Raw genomic sequence first — 19,137 nt, forward strand, 5'->3', positions numbered from 1 at the left:
CCTACAGCTTAGCAAAGGAACAAAGTTTCCTAAATCAGGAAGATAGGCCTGATCTCAGGCATAGGCATGAAACAGAAATTTCTCTGTAGTCCTGAGTTTTACTTAGTCTTTGACCCAACATAAATTTGAGGTAAGTCCAGGACAGACAGTAAGTAAAACTTTTGTAGTTCACATTATTATGAATCCACTTTCTTACTTTTACTACCTGTGCCTGGGAAACCTGTACTTGGGGTCCACATACCTACTAAAAACAGAAGTCACAGTGCCTATGACTTGCAGGACTTCTTTGAGCCCATGAATATATGATTTATCTTTAATTTACATTAGTATGGATTTAACAGTGCAATAGTAATGAACATGTAACAGTAAATCCAGTCTTATCTACCCATGTCTAAGGCAATATTGTATGTCATTTTAATAATTCCCTGGAGGTTTATCCCACAAGGGCCAATTTACAGTGGTCCTCAGACAGCCTCATTTCCTCCCTGCACTTCCTTTCCTAAGTGATCAATAGTGTTTCTATTAAGATGGCTTTCACTGGAGCCAGCAGGTGGCATGATTGGTTGGGACACAGGACTTCCACATGACCGACTATGATTTGAGTCCCACACCTGGAGGTTTACTTTCTCTCTCTCTCTCTCTCTCTCTCTCTTTTCTCTTTCTCTTTCTGGGGAACACATGTACCCTATAGCAAACTTTAAAATAATAATAATAATGAATAAAATTAATACATAATTCTATTTTAAAAAGATTACTTTCACTTTCCAAGACATCATTGATTTCTTCCAGATAAAAGTATGACCTTTTCATATTGTACCTCCTCATTTTCTCAGCTACATGATCTCACTAAGCTAAACTCTAACTGGATCATGAAGTAAATCATCCCTCATGTGTTAATAACAATTTGTCACTAATGACACATACCAAATAAGATCCTCTGCAATTTCTCTGGCTACTCAAGTCAGGATTGTTACTCAGGTGTCATCTTTGTCCATCAGAAGGCTGGTCAGTAAGGAGCATCTATGTCCCTTAGCTTTGATTTATTCACAAATAAACTTGCATTTGCTTAACCAGTGTAGGACCTCAGGACTGTGGAGGAAAAAAAGACTAATCAAACTGAGGGAGGTCTGGAAGAGGGTTTAGAAAAGAAGAAATAGAAATTTAGGGATGAGAATAAAGATTCTTCTCCAACGAAAAATCTTAAAGGTACACTTCCTGTTTGTGAAATTATACCAGAATTCTAAGAAAAACATTTTAAATAAAGTGTGGGCAGTAACTTCTCTACACTCAAAGGCTTTCAAGTGTAAGTCTATGATTTGCCTCATGAGTCTCAAATGCCTCATCTCTATCATCTTTGTGGCCCCATATTGAAAGCACAAGAGCACATAGACCTGCTGGGAATGTACTTGTTAATAATATTCAACTGAAAAGGACAAATTATGAAGAAGAAAAAAAGAACATGGAAAATAGGAAAAGCAAACAGTCATACTAATTACAAATAACAAGTATTTTTTTTAAATTATAATTGAGGGCCAGCCTTATAGTCTTGTGGATGGGGAAGCCAGCTCTCCCATGGCCAGCCATGGTTTGAGTCCTGGCCCCAGTGCTTTGAGAAACAGATCAGGTGCATGTGCATGTGTGCCCCAAATCCTGACTGGATGGAGAAATGGAGGAGAAGGGGTTGTGGCATGACCTTACTCCAATGGGGGATGCTGCTCCTTCTCTCTCTCTATTTCTCTGTGTCTCTCTACAGAATGTTCTCTGGCAATTAAAAATAATGATAAATTAGAAAATAGTAATTACATTTGTAGATCTGGTATCCATCTTTCTCCTCAATAGATTAGAAGTTCCTCAATGGGGACCAGCAGGTGGCGTGGTAGTTAAGGTGCTAGACACCCACATGGCCGATTGCAGTTCACTGCCAGTATCTCATGATCTAAAGACAAAAACTGCACCTGGGGCTGAACTGACAAAATTTTTGATGCAATCCTTACAACCTCTTAGGATTTGTAAGCAAATTGAACTTCATGCTATTTCAGTGTGTGCATACGTGTGAAAGTGTGAATGGGCATGCATGTGGAGTTTGCACCCGAACAGGCAGCTAGCATGTAAGTGAGCTGGGGAAAAGCAGAGGCAAGGCTATGCTTCAGCATTTTGAGCCCATTTTAACAGCATCTCTGGAGAAACCCTCCTTGGCAGTATGAAGAAAGAACTAACAAATCTATCCTCCTTCTCTTCCAGTGCTGTTGATCACCCTTATTATCCCTTTTCTGAGGAATACTAACCACAAGCAATTGATCATTACTACCAGAATGTTCTACTGAATGGTGTGGAGAGGATTTCTGTGTTTGCTGGAGGTGATTAGGAAGCAGTGTCTGTACTTCCAAATTGCCTGCCTTCCATTTTTACATTTCATAAAATAATAAAGACCTCAAAGTAAAGGCATGTGTTTTTCCTGATTATTAAAATAATGCATATAGAATATTATTTGTAGAAATTATAGAATATTAGAAAGTAAAAGGAAAAGGATAGTAAACATTTTGTAGCAAACATAAAAAAATACTGAATATTTGATATATTATTCTTCATGATTTGGCTATAAAAATGTGTGTGCTTGTGTTTGTGTTTTTATTCACATAATTGAAATCATCTTCAACATACAGAGTTTATGCTTTTTTAAAAAGAATTATTTTATTAAACTTTGTTTTATTTATTTATTTATTTTAATTTGACCAGAGAGGGACATAGTGAGAGAGAGAGAAAGTGAGAAGGCAAGTTGATGGGTCTGGGACTCAAACTGCAGTTGGCCATGTGGCAGTCCAGTGCCCTTAATCACCACACCGCCTGTTGACCCTGGTGTATGCTTATTTAAAACTTAGCATAAGTATTTTTCTACACTCAAATGTTACTCAAAAATTCCAGTATTAAATTTTGCTTGTATCTTAAAAAGCCATGAACCTTTTTATTTAGTTTCTTACCATCTACTCATGGTTGGGTCTTTTTATTATTTTGTGTCATTCTTTCAATGATTCATTCAGCAACACTTCATTAAATATCCTTTGCATAAAAGATATTGTTTTATCAGTAAATAAAATAGGCAAAGTAGAATTAAATAAATATTTTTAGATGTCTGAGATCAAAGAATAGTGGAGGAAGTAGACATGAATGAAAGAAATAAGATTACAAGTTAAATGTTGTTGGAAGGTTTTCTGCACAGTGTCTCACATTTCTGCACACTCGATGACCAGGGGCAAAGACCTTTCCTTTGACACAAGTTCTTCAAGAAGTCTGTGTGGGACCAGCAGGTAGCATAGTAGTTAAGGTACTGGACTTCCACATGGCCAACTACAGTTCAAGTCCTGGACCTGGCAATTTGCTTTCTCACTTTCCCTTTTTCTCTTTTCTCCGGTCAAGTTTAAAATAATAATAATAAATAAAATAAAATAAATCTTTTTTTTAAAAAAAAGAAGTCTGTGTAACAAATACCTGGGCATGTAGAGATAATAACTACCCCTCTGCTAAAAATATCAAAGTCATATTTACTGCTCAGTGATAGAAAATATCTCCTTCTAGTCAGAGGGCAGCCATGCTCACTGCCTAAAATATACCATTTGGGTACATTAAACCCCAAGTTTTTCTTCCTATAACTTAACTCATTGGATGGGCAAGTATCATTGCTTCCTTGACTTCACCATCTGGAAATTGGAGCTCAAGGAGCCAGCACAAAAATACCATTACTTTGGTTTAGAACTATCCTCACAAGTAGTAAATTATCCTTCTTCCCTGATCCAGAAATTTCATAATTACATGCATGGAAGGTTAAAATCTTTGATCTTTCATGATTCTTGACAGAGATGTGGATGAACACAGAAGGAGAGCAGGCGATGGTGGAGGCAGTTAGAGTATTAGGTGTTTTATTTTAAATAGAATGATCGGAAAATATTTCACTGAGAAGGGAGCCTTTGAGTAAGAATTTATGTGCACTATATGGATAAGAGTATTCCTGGCACACAGAACAGAAAATGCTGAGGCTGTGAAGAAAAAGTGTTCCTGCAATATTTAAATAATAGCAATTACGCTAAGGTGGGTAGTTAGTGGGCAAGGAAGACGGTGGCTGAAGATAAGATCCAGTGTTGCAATGGGAGACTACATTATGCAGAATTTTGAAAGAACATTATTCTAAGAGAAGTAGAAAACTAAGATCTGAGCAGAACAGCCACATGAGCTGACATGTTTAGAAAGGGTTACTCTTGAGGCCAGCAAGTGGTGTGGTGGTTAAGGCACTGTACTCCCACACGGTCAACTGTAGTTCAAGTCCTGGACTCAATGCCTTGGAAATTGTGCCAGGCACAAGTGTGTGCATGCCCAAAATCTTGGGAAGAGAATGAAGGAGAAGGGATTGCAGCATGGTGATCCCTCCTGGGTGGGGAGGGAGCGAGGTGATTTCTCCTTTTCCCTCTCATTGTCTTTCTCTCTCTCTGGCAAGAGCACACACCCTAGAGCAAAAACCTTAAAAAAATATATTATTCTGGATGCTATGTGGAGAAGAAAATACAGGGGATAAGAAAGATAATTTCTCTCTTAGAGCTCTGTACAAAACTTCAAATGGAAAATGATGTCTTGGGTCACAGTATGAGCAGTGACGATGGCCAACAGCTGTCAAACTATGGACATATATTAGTACAGTCAACAATGCTTCCTAACATATTTGAGAATGTGAGGGGGAAAAAAGGACACATTTGACTCTAGAAACTAGGTGACACAACTGGAAGAAAGGAATTGCCATTTGCAGCAAAGGAGACTTGTGAGCAGCAGGTTATTGTAGGAAGATTCTGAGTTTCATTTTAGACATCTGTTCGAGATGCCATGTAGGTAGTTGAAAGGTGCAAGCAAAATATGTATGTGTTATGGACTTGTCAGTATACAGTTGCCACTTAAAACCATGAAATTTGAGGATCAAAGATTAGATTTGATGAGAGAGTGAATGTAGACAGAGAATAATTGAGACATGGGCATTTTTAATTAGGAGTTTGTTTTTGTTTTTATTTTTTTCAAGTTAAAGGCAACCAGGTCCAGGTGGTTGTGCAGTGGTAATGAACCTGGATGCACATAGAGAAAGCGTTGTCATATTCTACTATGTCTTCGGTGGCTGGGTGCATGCACACATACCTTTCATCTGAGCCTTCTGAAACTGGCCATAGATTACAATAGAAAGAAGGCATCTGTTGAATGTATCTGTGTGTGTGTGTGTGTGTGTGTGTGTGTGTGTGTGTGTGTACCTCTGTTTCTCTCTTTCCCAACCCCCCAAAATAAGAAAATACATGAATTAAAAAAAAAGAGAAGAAAAATTATTCTGCAACAGAGACTAAGAAAGAGTGACTAGTGAGGCAGGAGGAAAAGTGGAAGATCTCTTTATTCTAGAACTCAAATGAAGAACTATTCTAAGTAGAAAAGAGTCAAATACTACTATCTGTTTCTCTCTGTCCCAACCCCCCAAAATAAGAAAATACATGAATTAAAAAAAAAGAGAAGAAAAATTATTCTGCAACAGAGACTAAGAAAGAGTGACTAGTGAGGCAGGAGGAAAAGTGGAAGATCTCTTTATTCTAGAACTCAAATGAAGAACTATTCTAAGTAGAAAAGAGTCAAATACTACTACAATTGAGGAAAAGTAAGACAAGGACTGAAAATTCATCATTATATTTGTCAGTTGAGGGACCAGAAGTTAGCGTAATGGCTATGTCGCTGGACTCCCATGTAGTCGACCGCAGTTTGCGTCTCGGACCCGGTGACTTAAAACTCACACTGGGCGCCTGTGCGTGCGTGCCCAAGATCCTGGGAGGAGAACGGAGGAGAAGGGATTGCGGCATGGCCATCCCCCCCCACCAGGGGGCGATTTCTCACTTTCTGTCTCTCTCTCTCTCTCTGTCTGTCTGGCGAGCACACGCACCCTATAGCAAAACCAATTCAAAAAAGAAAAAAAAAAATTGTCAGTTGATGGGGCTGGCAGGTGGCGTGGTGGTTAAGGGTGCTAGACTCCCACATGCCTGACTGCAGTTCCAGTCCCAGACCTGGCAGCTTCCTTTCTCACTTTCCATCTCTCTCTCTCTCTCTCTCTCTCTCTCTCTCTCTCTCTCTCTCTAGACAAATTAAAATAGAAAGGAAGAAAGAAAGAGAAAGAAAGAAAGTTAAATTAAAAAAAAATCTTTTTAAAAAATTGGTCAAGAACAGTTTAATTGTGGGAACCAGCAGTTAGCGTAATGGCTATGTTGCTGGACTCCCACGTAGTCGACCACGGTTCGTGTCCCGGACCCGGTGGCTTAAAACTCACGCCCAAGATCCCAAAAGGAGAATGGAGGAGAAGGGATTGTGGCATGACCATCCTCCCTGGGGGGTGATTTCTCGCTTTCTGTCTCTATGTCTCTCTGTCTGTCTGGCAAGTGCACGCACCCTATAGCGAAAACCTCTCCAAAAAAAAAAAAAAAAGAACAGTTTAATTGTCAAGAACAGTTTTTGAAAGTGAGATTGAGGCAAGAGCTTGGTTAAACCAGGTTAAAAAATCATGAAAGGAGGAGAATTAGATAGAACAGTAGTTAGTTTTCAATGAATTGTCTAGAAAGAAAATCAAACAATTGGGTGTCCATTGAAAAATAAACTAATATCAAGTGAAGACTTTTTGTGATGGTAGCAATAACACCACACCTGTATTCTTTTAGGACCAATCTAGCAGAGAGAAAAAATGATTATGCAGGAGGGGGATGAGAATTGCTTGAGTCATGTGTATATTAGTTTCCCCTTGCTGTGGTAACACATTACCACAACTTTCGTGACTTCACCCAACACAGATTGATTTTCTTACAATTCTTGAGATCAAAAGTCCAAAATCAGGTTCAATGGCCTAAAACAAATGAGTTCAAAAGTCTTTCTTTTTATTGGGAGCCCGACCAAAAAAATTTTATTTCTTCTTCTTTTCAAACTTCTATCAGGAATCATTCCTTAGCTCGTGGTCCCTTCCTTCATTTTCACAATCAGCTGCATAGTATCTTTAAATCTCTGACCATCCTGGCTCCCAATGATAAGGACTTTGTGATTAATTAGGCCTACCCAGATAATCCAGGAAAACCTTTCTATGTTATGATTCTGAACTTAAATACGTTTGAATCCCAATTTTCCATGCGAGGTAACGTATACACAGGTTTCTGAGAATAGGGTATGGAAGTATTTGGAGGCCATGATTCAGCCTATTAAAGTAACTTTGGGATTAATTTAGGCAACTAATACTTAATTTCGTAGTATTTCTTTTTCCTTCTTTCTTTCTTTCTTTCTTTCTTTCTTTCTTTCTTTCTTTCTTCTTTCTTTCTTTCTCTTTCTTTCTTTCTTGCTTTTATTCCACGTGCCAGAGGGCATATGTACTCACACCAGAGACAGAGAGAAAGTGAGACCGAGAAAAGAGAAGTAGAAAGAACCCTCATTTAGGGCATGGGTATGCTGCAATCATTTTCCATCTTTTTGAAATTTGGGGCATGCATACAAATGTGCCTAGCATGTTTTTCAAACCACTGAGATTGGGAGTCAAACTACAGGGCTGGTCCATAGTTTCTTGATATTTCTAACAGAAATAATTACATCATCAGGCCCTAAATAGTGAAACTCAAGATTTTCATCTCAGATACAGAAATAGCTTAAGTGGTAAACCACGTGAATAAAAACCTGATCCTTTAAGACTAATATCACCTTGACCCCATTATTTGACTTACTTATTGATACACTCTCTTCATTCTCTTAGTTTATAATTTCTTCCCAAATTATGGAGACATCATCGTTTCTTCTTCATGCAGACAACTCACTTTTTCATTTTTTACATTCCCAAATCCTAAGTTTCTACTTGTACCTAGACCACAGGTATTTACTCCTGTTGACTCCGTCCACCTTTCATCTGTGAAGCTGGAACTCTAGCACATTCCTTACTAAACAGTCCTCTTACTCTGTAGTTTCCACTTCCCATGGGTTCATCAAGAGTTGTAGTCACTGGGAACCAGCAGTTAGCGTAATGGCTATGTCGCTGCACTCCCACGTAGTCGACCGCGGTTCGTGTCCCGGACCCGGTGGCTTAAAACTCACGCCGGGCGCGTGTGCGTGCGTGCCCAAGATCCCGAGAGGAGAATGGAGGAGAAGGGATTGCGGCGTGACCATCCCCCCTGGGGGGTGATTTCTCGCTTTCTGTCTCTATGTCTCTCTCTGTCTGTCTGGCGAGCGCACGCGCCCTATAGCAAAAACCTCTCCAAAAAAAAAAAAAAAGAGTTGTAGTCACTGAGTCTCCCTTCTTTCCTCCTTTCATTCTTTTAGTCTCCATCCAGTTTGCATTTTCGCATTAGGCTAAGTAACAAATTAAATGGAAATTTATCAGATTCCACTTATTACATTTCTTATACTAACATCTTTGCAGCTGGGTAAAACCAGCTGTCATTTTCTTCGCAATCTGTCTTTGTATCCATATGGACAGAGCATCTACAACCAGAACAAATTACTGTGCTTTCATTTATGAGGATCCTTTCATCTAAAGTTGAGAACCCATCCCAGAGAATCTTATTTATGTCATCTACAGTGAAGCCTAGGGATAATTATATTTAAAGCTTTCCAAGGAGTTCTAAAGTATGGATGCCTCTACTTTAAAGAAAATCATCATTTTTCTCACTATGATTTTAGTAGTCAAGATGGTTGCCTCCTTGCTATGGTTGAATAACAATTTATCCCCCAAAGGTTCAAGTTCTAGAAGCTTGGTCCGTAGTATAACAACTTTGGGAGGCGATAACACCTTTAAGTGGTGGGGCTTAATGGGAGGGCACCATGCAATCAGTTTATTGTATGGGAGAGATAAATCGAGAAAATGGAAAAGTCCGCTTGCTCTCTCAGTACACCTGCCCTTCAATCTTTTCTCAGCCATTCTGTGCTGGTCCCATGTCTTTGGACTTTCCAACTACCAGAATTAGGAACCAAATAAACCTTATTTATTAGAAGTCATTTAGTCTAGGTATTTCTCTGTCAAGTCTGATACAGAAAATTGGTTCAGCAAACATTGAACTCATGTGGGGTCTTGTGACTCCTTTCTTCTTATGAAATGAGAATCTCTCCACTATGCCTGTTTAACCCATATATCTGAGAAGTAGCTGGTGTATTTTCTTGATTTTTAGAGGCTCATAGCTAGGTGGAATTTAGACCTAGACTTTTGGGCTGGTGCTATTGGAGGCTATTGAAGGCTATTGAAACAGGATGCTTGCATACCATATGTGAGAAAGACGTGAGCTTTGGGGACCAGGGGAACAATGCTATTGTTTGGATAAGAGTTTGACACTCCACATTGCCTGTTCTTGATGCTTGGTCCCCAGAGTAATGGCTTTGAAAGTTGGTTATAACTTTAAGAGTTGGGGCCTAATGGAAGGACACCTTTCGCAGGCTGGGGTTTAGGGAGGGATGAACAGAGGAAGTGGGAAATTCTATGCCCTCTGTTTCTCTGCATGCCCACTCTTCTCTTTGCTTCTGTTAGTGATATTGTGATGCAGCCCTGGAGGCTGGATTGATGCTGATCATACCCCTTTGGACTTTCCAACTGCCAGAAATGTTTTCCCAATAAACTTCTAGTCTTCATAAGTCACCAAATAACAGGCATTTCTGTTTAGCAACACAATTACAAATAAACATACTTCTCAACATACTTCCCAAGTGATCCATTTAGGTCATTTGTGTTAAATCCATTTACCTTACCTGTGGTCACTGTGGAGGGAAGATTGTAACCCATTCTTAGCCAATACTACATATGAGAGACTGGAGGGACTATACTGGCAGTTTCTAGGAAAGGTTTCCCCACTTCTAAGAGGGAGACTTCTTTTTTATTTTTTCTCTTTTTTTGGTGGAGAGAATTTTGCCAAATGACGTGTGCATTCACTGGAGAGACAGAGAGAAAAAGAGAGACAGAAAGCGAGAAATTACTCCCCGGGAAGGATGGCTATGCTGAAATCCCTTCTCCTCCATTCTCCTTTAGGGATTTTGGATACGCATGCATACGCACCCTGTGTGAGTTTTAAGCCATCAGTCCTGGTCTTGAACTTCAGTCAACTACATGGGAGTCCAGTGATGTAACCATTATACCATCTGCTGGTCCCAGCGGGAAATTTTAAAATAAGTAGCCACTCTTCTTCCACTGGATATTTTTATTGGGTTGTGAGGTCTAAAACTGCTGCAAGGCCCAACCCTGTGGCCTAGTGGTTAAGAGAGCTGGATCCCTCATGGCCAATTATGGTTCTAGTTCTGGCATTGGCAGCTTGAAAACCACATGGCACATGCATGCATGCATGCACCGAATCCCAACAGGATGGAGAAATGGAGGCAAAGGGATTGCAGCATTACCATGACCCATTACAGGGTGCTTTCTCCTTCTCCCTTGCTGTGTCTCTCTGGCAATGAAAAATAAATAAATAAAAATAATAAAATTGCTATGGCCTTCTTTACCAAGACAGAAGGTAACATCAGCACATAGAAGAGGGAGAGTCAGAAGATGATGGCAGAAGTTCTGGACCTTCAGCTGATAGCACTCAGAACCTATCTCTTCTCTGGACTTCCCGTGACAGGAATAATTTCTGTCTGTTGGGTTGAATCCAATTTGAGATCATCTTGTCTTTTATGTTTGTTTTAACCTGGTTTTATCTTGTCCATGACAACCATCGAAGTCAGTCATTTTCTCTTTATACCTCCTCCACCCCTGCATGGTGCGCCTAAACAGGAGTGCTCAGAATCCATGGGAGTTGCGGAGTCACCCCAGAGAGCGTTAGTCCCAGTGGATTCTGAAGATTGACTACATATTGAGTGATATTAAAGTAACAAATAACGAGGCCTGGCAGATGGTGTGATGGTTAAGGTAAGTGGATCCCACGTGGCCCAGTGCACAGTTTGAGTCCCAAACTTGGTGGCTTGGGAAAATATGCCAGCATATATGTGTGTATGTGTGTGTGTGTCCAAAATCTCGAGAGGAAAACGGAGAAGGCATTGGGGTATGGCCATTTCCCTCTGGTAGTAATTTCTCACTTTCTCTCTCTCTCTCTGTGTCTCTCTCTGGTGAGTGCACACATCCTGTACAACCCCCCCCATGAAATAAATAAAATGACAAATAATGAAGAAGCATTAGTGATCTCAAAAAGTGCCTCAGTTTCCTCCCTCAGACATCTAGAGGCCACATTCACCTTATGAGACAATAGTGAGGGTGGTAGGTTTTACTTCATTCCATGGACTCTAAATTTTATCTAATACCACAATTAAAACTTTATGAATAATTCCTAAAACATTGACCTTTTTTTTTTTTTTTAAGGTTTTTGCAATAGGGCATGTGTGGTTGTCAGAGAGAGATGGGTAGAGACAGTGAGAAGGAAAGAGAAATCATCCCCTGGGGAAATGGCCATGCCACTACCCCTTCTTTTCCGATCTCTTCCTGGGATTTTGGGCACTCATGTGCATGCACCCATGTGATTTTCAAGCCACAAGGTCCGAACTCAAACTGGAATCAACCATGTGTGAGTCCAGCTGCCTTAACTACCATGCCACCTGCTGACCCCTGCCCTTTTTTTTTTTTCCCCAAATGTTCCCCAATGGAGTGTGTGACTACACCATTTAATAACCATTTGGGGAACTTATTAAAACTTTTTTTAGAAAACTTCCAAGCGTTTTGTTGTACATAGATTATTAATTGTGTTCATTGTGTTTTGAATTATCTATAGCATTATGTTTTCCATTTGAGCTGACCCCTGCACTTTTTTTTTTTTCCCCAAATGTTCCCCAATGGAGTGTGTGACTACACCATTTAATAACCATTTGGGGAACTTATTAAAACTTTTTTTAGAAAACTTCCAAGCGTTTTGTTGTACATAGATTATTAATTGTGTTCATTGTGTTTTGAATTATCTATAGCATTATGTTTTCCATTTGATCTTATGATTATACTTGATATGACAAAGCACCCACTATAATTTTAGATTTCTTTATTTCTTCTATCTACACATATAACTAAAGGATTTAAACTCCATCTCATCTATTAATTAGGTTGCATTAAATTCTTATTTAATAAATTACTATATTCTATCAAGCTTAATGCTTTTGATATTATTTTAGCTGACATTTATAGTAACACAGTTGCTTTGTTATTAGCATATTACAGGAGTGTCTTTTGTCTTGTCTGTTTTGTTTCTTTATGGTCAATATTTCTGTGACATTTTGAAATGTGTCTCTTTTGAACAGTATGGGTGTTTGTTTGTTTGTTTGTTTTTAATGCAATCTAGGACATTCTTCTTCTCTGACAGTTCTATGGTAGTATTCATAAGCCCTAGAGATGTAATAGATCAGCTATACTGAAGATTAAATATATGTAACCCAAGATAAAACTGCAACTGTACCACTTAGTACTATCCTTGGTAGGTGTGTCTCAACCAGCCAAATTTGGAAACATCCTCACTCAAAAAAATATGAACACACACATAATCAGATTTCCACACCCACACATGGAGACATATATGGGACAGGCTGGGCCTGTGCATCTCCACTGCAGGCGTCACAAACAACGCTGTTGCACGGACTCTCATCTTCAGAGGAGGTGAGTGTGTGCTTCCACTCCTCCCATTACTCTCTCATGGTGTGCTATGCCTTTTCTATCACTACTATATTTAGTTTTCTATAACTTGTTCTCTTCTGTCTGTTTCTGTAAGATGAATGGCTTCTACAGGAGCTGAGTTATTGGGGATCATTGGACTCTTTAGATTTCTCTAATACGGACATATTGCTTAAAATTTTTCTTAGGACAAAGCAAGGTTAACATTAAAAGAATAAAATAATGATGATAATAATAATAAACCCAGATACTGGTAGTAATTGTTGAATTCATAAGCTCTGTTTTATCTTCATGCTTCATTTCTGTGGAGATCATTCTTACCAAACAACAATTTCAAAAACCCTGTGGAACAATAAAAATCAGAAATGTGGACCTAGTTTAAGTTTCCATTATAGCCAAGTGACAAATTATAAAACATTCATCCACCTCGATATCATTGCAATGCTTTTATTTTGTGTGACTTCCATTGTTGTGGAGGAAAAGAATTGGCTCTATGTTGTTCTCTTTCAATTTTTTATTGAAGGAGAAAATAAGTGACAGTGTCCTTTCCTCAACTTCTCTGTGTCTATAGGTTTGTCCCAGGAAAGCATGACTCACCTTGATGAGTTCCAGAAAGCACGTTTAGAGGAGATGTGCATCATTGTTGACGGAAACGACCAGGTCATAGGAGCTGAAACGAAGAGGAACTGCCACCTGAAGGAGAACATTGAGAAGGGTAAGGTGGGAGGAGTTCTCTGTTCAGAATCTGTTCCCTAAATTGTTCTTGGAATTAGGCAAATACTCTGAGGAAGAATTTGAGAAAATGTGCTTGGAGCAAGGCATTTCACACCCGTGCTGCTGCTGCCTTTGTGGACATTTGGAAGACATTCAGGAAATGTTCACCATTTTATGTGAGCCTGTTTGGAGCATCAAATGTCACAACAAATTTTAGAGTCTCAGAAGTCACTTTGTGCCACCAGGTCCTCTGTCTGCCCAACCCAGGTCTGTGGGAATACCAACCGCAGCTGTTCTAAATCCTGAACCTGATGGTCTGGTGTGGGTTCCTCATTTCCATGCTCTCTTGTTTTCCTCTTTACAAATCAGTGGGAAATGAGAGTGCTGACCTCAGTGTGTTGCTGTAACAGGTTCTAAGTAGTAGTGCGTTCAACACCATCATACACTTATTGGTAGAGCCTTAGCTGGAGGAGAGGAGAGGGGTGGAAGGGATGATTCCACAGACTTCATGCTGAATAGTCCTTTGCTAACTAGAGCACCTCCATTTTGCAGGGCTGTTACACCGAGGCTTCAGCGTTGCCCTTTTCAATATGAAAGACCAGCTCTTTGTTCAGCAAAGATCAGATACTAAATACACTTTTCCTGGTGAGTTTGCTCAGTTGGAACCTAAGGGTCTATAAACTTCTGACTTGTGTTTTGGGGATACTTCGAGGGATAAGTAATTAGCAAATCCATCCAAAGCACCAACAGAAAATTAAAGATGTTAATTGAAGAGGACTTTATCATGTGGCATGTGAGCTCGCTGGAGAGACAGACAGGAAAAGAGAGAGGGAAAGTGAGAAATCACACTCCAGGAGGGATGGCCATGCCACAATCCCTTCTCCTCCATTCACCTCCTTGTATCTTGGACACACACATGCATGCCTGGCATGATTTTCTAGCCACCATGTAGTCTGAGAGTTGAACAACAGGTGGCCATGTGTGAGTCCAGCGACATAACCACTACATAATCTGCAGCTAAATATCCACCATTTTACAACTGAAATTTTGTCAGAGAATAGGTGAGATCCATTTGTCTTAGAAATACAGGTTTGGTGACAACCAAATACTGCATAATTCAAAGGAACTTAGATCAATGTGAATAATATTTGACCAAGAATTGAAAAGATGAAGGGGATGAGGAGGTGTTAACTCAGAATAAATACACTAAACCATACCTATGTAGGAAATGATCTTATTTAGTGAAAACAAACTCCCAATAAGCATTGCACATCTTTTCCAGGGCATTTTTCTGATTCCTGTTCTGGTCACCCACTGAGCATTCCAGAAGAACTGGAAGAAAAAGATGCCCTCGGAATAAGGAGGGCAGCCCTGAGGCGTCTGCAGGATGAACTAGGAATTTCCCAGGACCAGGTACTCAAAGAATACCTCTTACCTTACAGTTTTTTGTTGTATACACACACACACACACACACACACACACACATAGTCTTCTTATAAAAGATTACTAATTATTCTCATTCTGGGATCCAATCTAAGCTCTAGAAAAGAAAGCTTTGGGGTCTTTAAACTGAATTGGCTTTCAGTTGTATGTTATCTTTATCACATAAAAATGGATGAGAATTAAGGATTTGGAGATTGTTGTCCCTAAATAAGTGACAATGAGTAGGTGGGAATCATGCTTACAGCCTTCTTGGAAGACAGATGAAAGGTTGATTCACAGAGAATCTATGGACAAAAATTCCTTAACAAGCTATTTATAAAGTAAGAGATCTGTTACAAACCAGAGGGTACATGCCTGACAGAAGAATGCCCATCATTTGATTCGCTACTTCTTGCGTGTCGCTGTGTCCATGTGGCTCATCGCATTCAGAGCAAACAAAATGAAATGCTCAAAGACAAAAATGGTGTTTTCTTTATTTCAATCTTCCTGTGCAAAATGAGTATGTGGCACAGGGTGGGCATATTGTATGTTTTCCAAGTGAATCTGACTCATACTGTCCAGGTATTTTCTTTGTGTTTGAATTACCATTGGATCAACTTTCTCACAGATTTCCACAAAGGATATAATTTGTATGAGCCGAATGTACCACAACAATCCTTCAGATGACATCTGGGGAGAACATGAAATTGGTTACCTTCTGTTGGTGAGGAAAAACTTCACAATGAACCCAGATCCCAGGGAGGTCAAGAGTTACTGCTATCTGAACCGTGAGGAGCTGAAGGAGCTCTTGGACAGAGGGGCCCAGGGGCAGGAGAAGGTCACTCCATGGTTGGGGGATATTGCAGAGCGTCTGTTCAAGTGGTGGGATCATTTGCAGGATGTCTCTCCATTCGTGGAGCCTGACAAGATATACAACAGTGAAAAGATGTGGGAAAACAATGTTCCAAATGGGGCCTCCCAAGCCTGTGGTTGAAGAGACATGCATATTGATGAAGGAGCCATTGTAGACACTGAGTAGGGACATCCTTTCTTCCCTTTCATTTGACTTGAGGATCGACTGCACAGTTTTACCTAGGTGCCCGTCCTTTTCCTCCCTCTCTCAAAATTTTTCAGCTGTCATCCATAGAAAATATTTTTTTCCTAAAACTTTCCTCTGGTGCTTCTCTCTCTCTCTCTCTCTGCTCCTGCCCACCTAGGTGCAGGAACTTCTGTGTGTCTCAATGAAGATCATTACTTCTCGGGACCAGCAGTTAGGATAATGGTTATGTTGCTGGACTCCCATGTAGTCGACCACAGTTCGCATCCCGGACCCGGTGGCTTGAAACTCACGCCGGGCGCGTGTGCATGCGTGCCCAAGATCCCGAGAGGAGAATGGAGGAGAAAGGATTGCGGCGTGGCCATCCCCCCTGGGGGCTGATTTCTCGCTTTCTGTCTCTATGTCTCTCTCTGTCTGTCTGGCGAGCACACGCGCCCTATAGCAAAAACCTCTCAAAAAAAAAAAAAAAGATCATTACTTCTCATGATCTCTATCCTTGGAAAATTTTTCCCTTTAGAGACATATGTTGCATGTTCGTGACATACACAAAGAATAGATGGATGTTTTCATTTGGTTGATAAACCTTCTAGAACTACTTTCTATACAATGAGTTAAACAAAATAATTACAGTTGCTTCCTGGTTTGTTTTTACATTAGATAGTACTGACTCATAACACAAAATATATACATGCATTGTTTAAAGCAAATACTAGTTTTAAAGTAAGAGGTGAATCTTTTTATTAAAACATTATCATAGTGACATTTATTAAAATGTTTAGTGTCTATTTCACATCTGTAATACATATTTCTTACAATAAAAAGGTTAACTTGCAATTTTTGAATAAATAGAAAGTTTAAGAAATACTTGTTTTAATTTATTGATTTTTTTCTAAATAAATCTGGACTAATAAAACTATTTTTATTTCAACACTTTCCTAAAAATAAATACAACTCCAATAGAAACTACCTAATGTTTCTTTGACAGGATTCCCTGGGCTGCAGTCTTAGGGGTCAAGATTTCAATAATGAATTCACAGAGTTGGGGTAAGCAGATGGCATAATGGTAATGTCACTTGATTCTTATATAGTCAACCAGGGTTCGAGTCCCAGACCCACACAGTGGCTTGAGACTCACTCTGGGCACTTGTTCATGAGTGCCAAAAATCTCAATGGGAGAATGGAGGAGAAGGGATTTTTTGGTCATCCCCTTAAGAGATTATTTCTCACTTTCTGTCTCTCTGTCTCTATCTCTTGGGAGAGCACACATGCCCTAAGATCTCTCAAAAACAAATTAATGATGAATTCGCAGAGTTGAATTTCAAGATGGAGTTAACCTGGTTACGACAGATCAGTTCTGGCACTGCAGCTCCAGCACGACTTCTCTGTTCTTGTCCTTGTCCTGTCGCAAAAGAATTGCCTTACTGAACTTGTCTAGAAGAATCTGTATGTCTTTAATATCCCATCATGCCTTACCTTTTATGTCTGATCTCAGACCTCCATATTTGTATCAACAACATTCTAACACTCGGTTGAGAAGGGCCAATTTGACATGTATCTCATCCTTGTTTGGAAAAGCACTCATCCTCAGGTCATTAATAATGTTTGTGGTTCTAAACAGCACCATTATATGGTTTACCTTGTGCAAAAAACAAGCTCTAATTGATACAAATAGACCCTACTTTGGATCATTTACTTAGCGATATGATCACAGACAGAAGGAAATCAGACAAACCTAATAACTAGGAAAAGGAGCAGACTTTTTGGTAGTGAATAGCTTTTGGCCGATGTATGAACATACAGAAATAAAAACATCAACCAAACAAATTGAAAATGGTCAAAGATTGCATGTAAGGGATCTTCAACAAGTTTATACAAAAATGGAATTAAGGTATGTGTTTATTTTGGTGCCAAAAGAAATGGAACCCATACCATTTTTTTCATAATGCATGTTTTCATAAACTTTTTGACAACCTCCTAGTATACGAAGTTTACCAAAAAAAGGCCCTAAAATCTGTAAAGAGGTATTTAATTTCATTTATAATAGGATAAAGACAGATTAAATTACCTTCGGCAGTATTTTTTACTCATTGGATTGACAAAAACTTATATTCCACTGTCCAGGCTGTAGAGAAATAAGAAATATCTCATTTCAGAACTAGGAGTGCAAAAGGACACAATTCCTAGTGAAGACAATTTACAATATTTGTTTATTTAAAATATAACTGTGTTTTCCCCTTAGACCCATTAATCTGCTTTTATGAATTTATCCTTCAAGTGTAGCGACATATGCATGAAATGATGCAATATTGGTAATAGCAGAAGATTGGAAACAGCGTTAACGTCCTTCTGTTAGTTATATTAGTGGTAACAATTATTAACTATGACAAATTCTCAGAATGGAATATTTTTTAATAGTGAAAAAGGAAAGCCAGGAAAAGAACAGGAAATCTCACTCTTTTTTCAAGTTAAAAATAAAAGCAAGGTGCTTAAGAATATATAATATGTTGTTCTCCATCATGTATGGATTTTGATGAAATTTTAAAAAATGCATACGTACCTGCAATGAATTTAAGCATTGGTATATAACAAAATAAGCTAATAGAATGATTATAGAAACAGGAGGGGTACAATAAAGTTCAATTCAGGTATAAGAGCAAATCTTTCTACATTGTTTTATGAGGGATCATATAGACACATTCACAATAAAAAGAAAGAAAGAAATAAAAGTCCTAAAATTAAAACAAAACAAAAACATGTAGAGATTATTCTGGGTACTATGAAATAGAACTTTCAACTCTCCTGACTATCACCTGAGAGAGAAGTGAATTTATATTTGAGCCATTGTACACTTAACATCTCTGTACGGGCAAAATGTATTCCCTACCTAACGCAAACCCAATTATCGATTTCTTTTTTCTAAGTGTAGAGGTGGAAGGTAAAAATATAATTATTAAGAATTATTTATTTTTATTTTAAAGTTTTGCTATAAGGCACATGCACTCACCAGAGAGAGAGAGAAAGTAAGAAAGCAAGCTGCCAGATCCGGAATGCAAACTGTGGTTGGTCATGTGGGAGTCCAATGCCCTAACCACCACACTTCTTAAAAATCCCAAGCAGGCAGTTCTACGTTCATGATTTACGTTAGGATTTTTCAATGAGCATAAAAGTGCTGTTTTAACCTCGAGGACCCAGAGGTCCTACAGCTATCATTAGAAATTATATATATGTGTGTGTGTGTGTGTGTGTGTGTGTGTGTGTGTGTATACAGATAGATTGATAGCTATAGATATAGAT

General features: G+C 39.0%; 1 protein-coding gene across 1 annotated transcript; it reads left to right on the forward strand.

The window, feature by feature from the left end:
- Positions 1 to 3,660: 3,660 nt before the first annotated feature.
- LOC102468940 (isopentenyl-diphosphate delta-isomerase 2-like) lies at positions 3,661 to 15,793 on the forward strand. Its single transcript, XM_027775346.1, has 5 exons — positions 3,661 to 3,762; positions 13,190 to 13,364; positions 13,916 to 14,008; positions 14,646 to 14,776; positions 15,415 to 15,793. The coding sequence occupies exons 1-5, from the start codon at positions 3,661 to 3,663 to the stop codon at positions 15,778 to 15,780; spliced, it is 867 nt and encodes a 288-aa protein (XP_027631147.1). The 3' UTR covers positions 15,781 to 15,793.
- The last annotated feature ends 3,344 nt before the right edge of the window (positions 15,794 to 19,137 follow it).

This window comes from Tupaia chinensis, unplaced genomic scaffold, assembly GCF_000334495.1.
Source record: "Tupaia chinensis unplaced genomic scaffold, TupChi_1.0 Scaffold000052_1, whole genome shotgun sequence".
Classification (NCBI taxonomy): domain Eukaryota; kingdom Metazoa; phylum Chordata; class Mammalia; order Scandentia; family Tupaiidae; genus Tupaia; species Tupaia belangeri.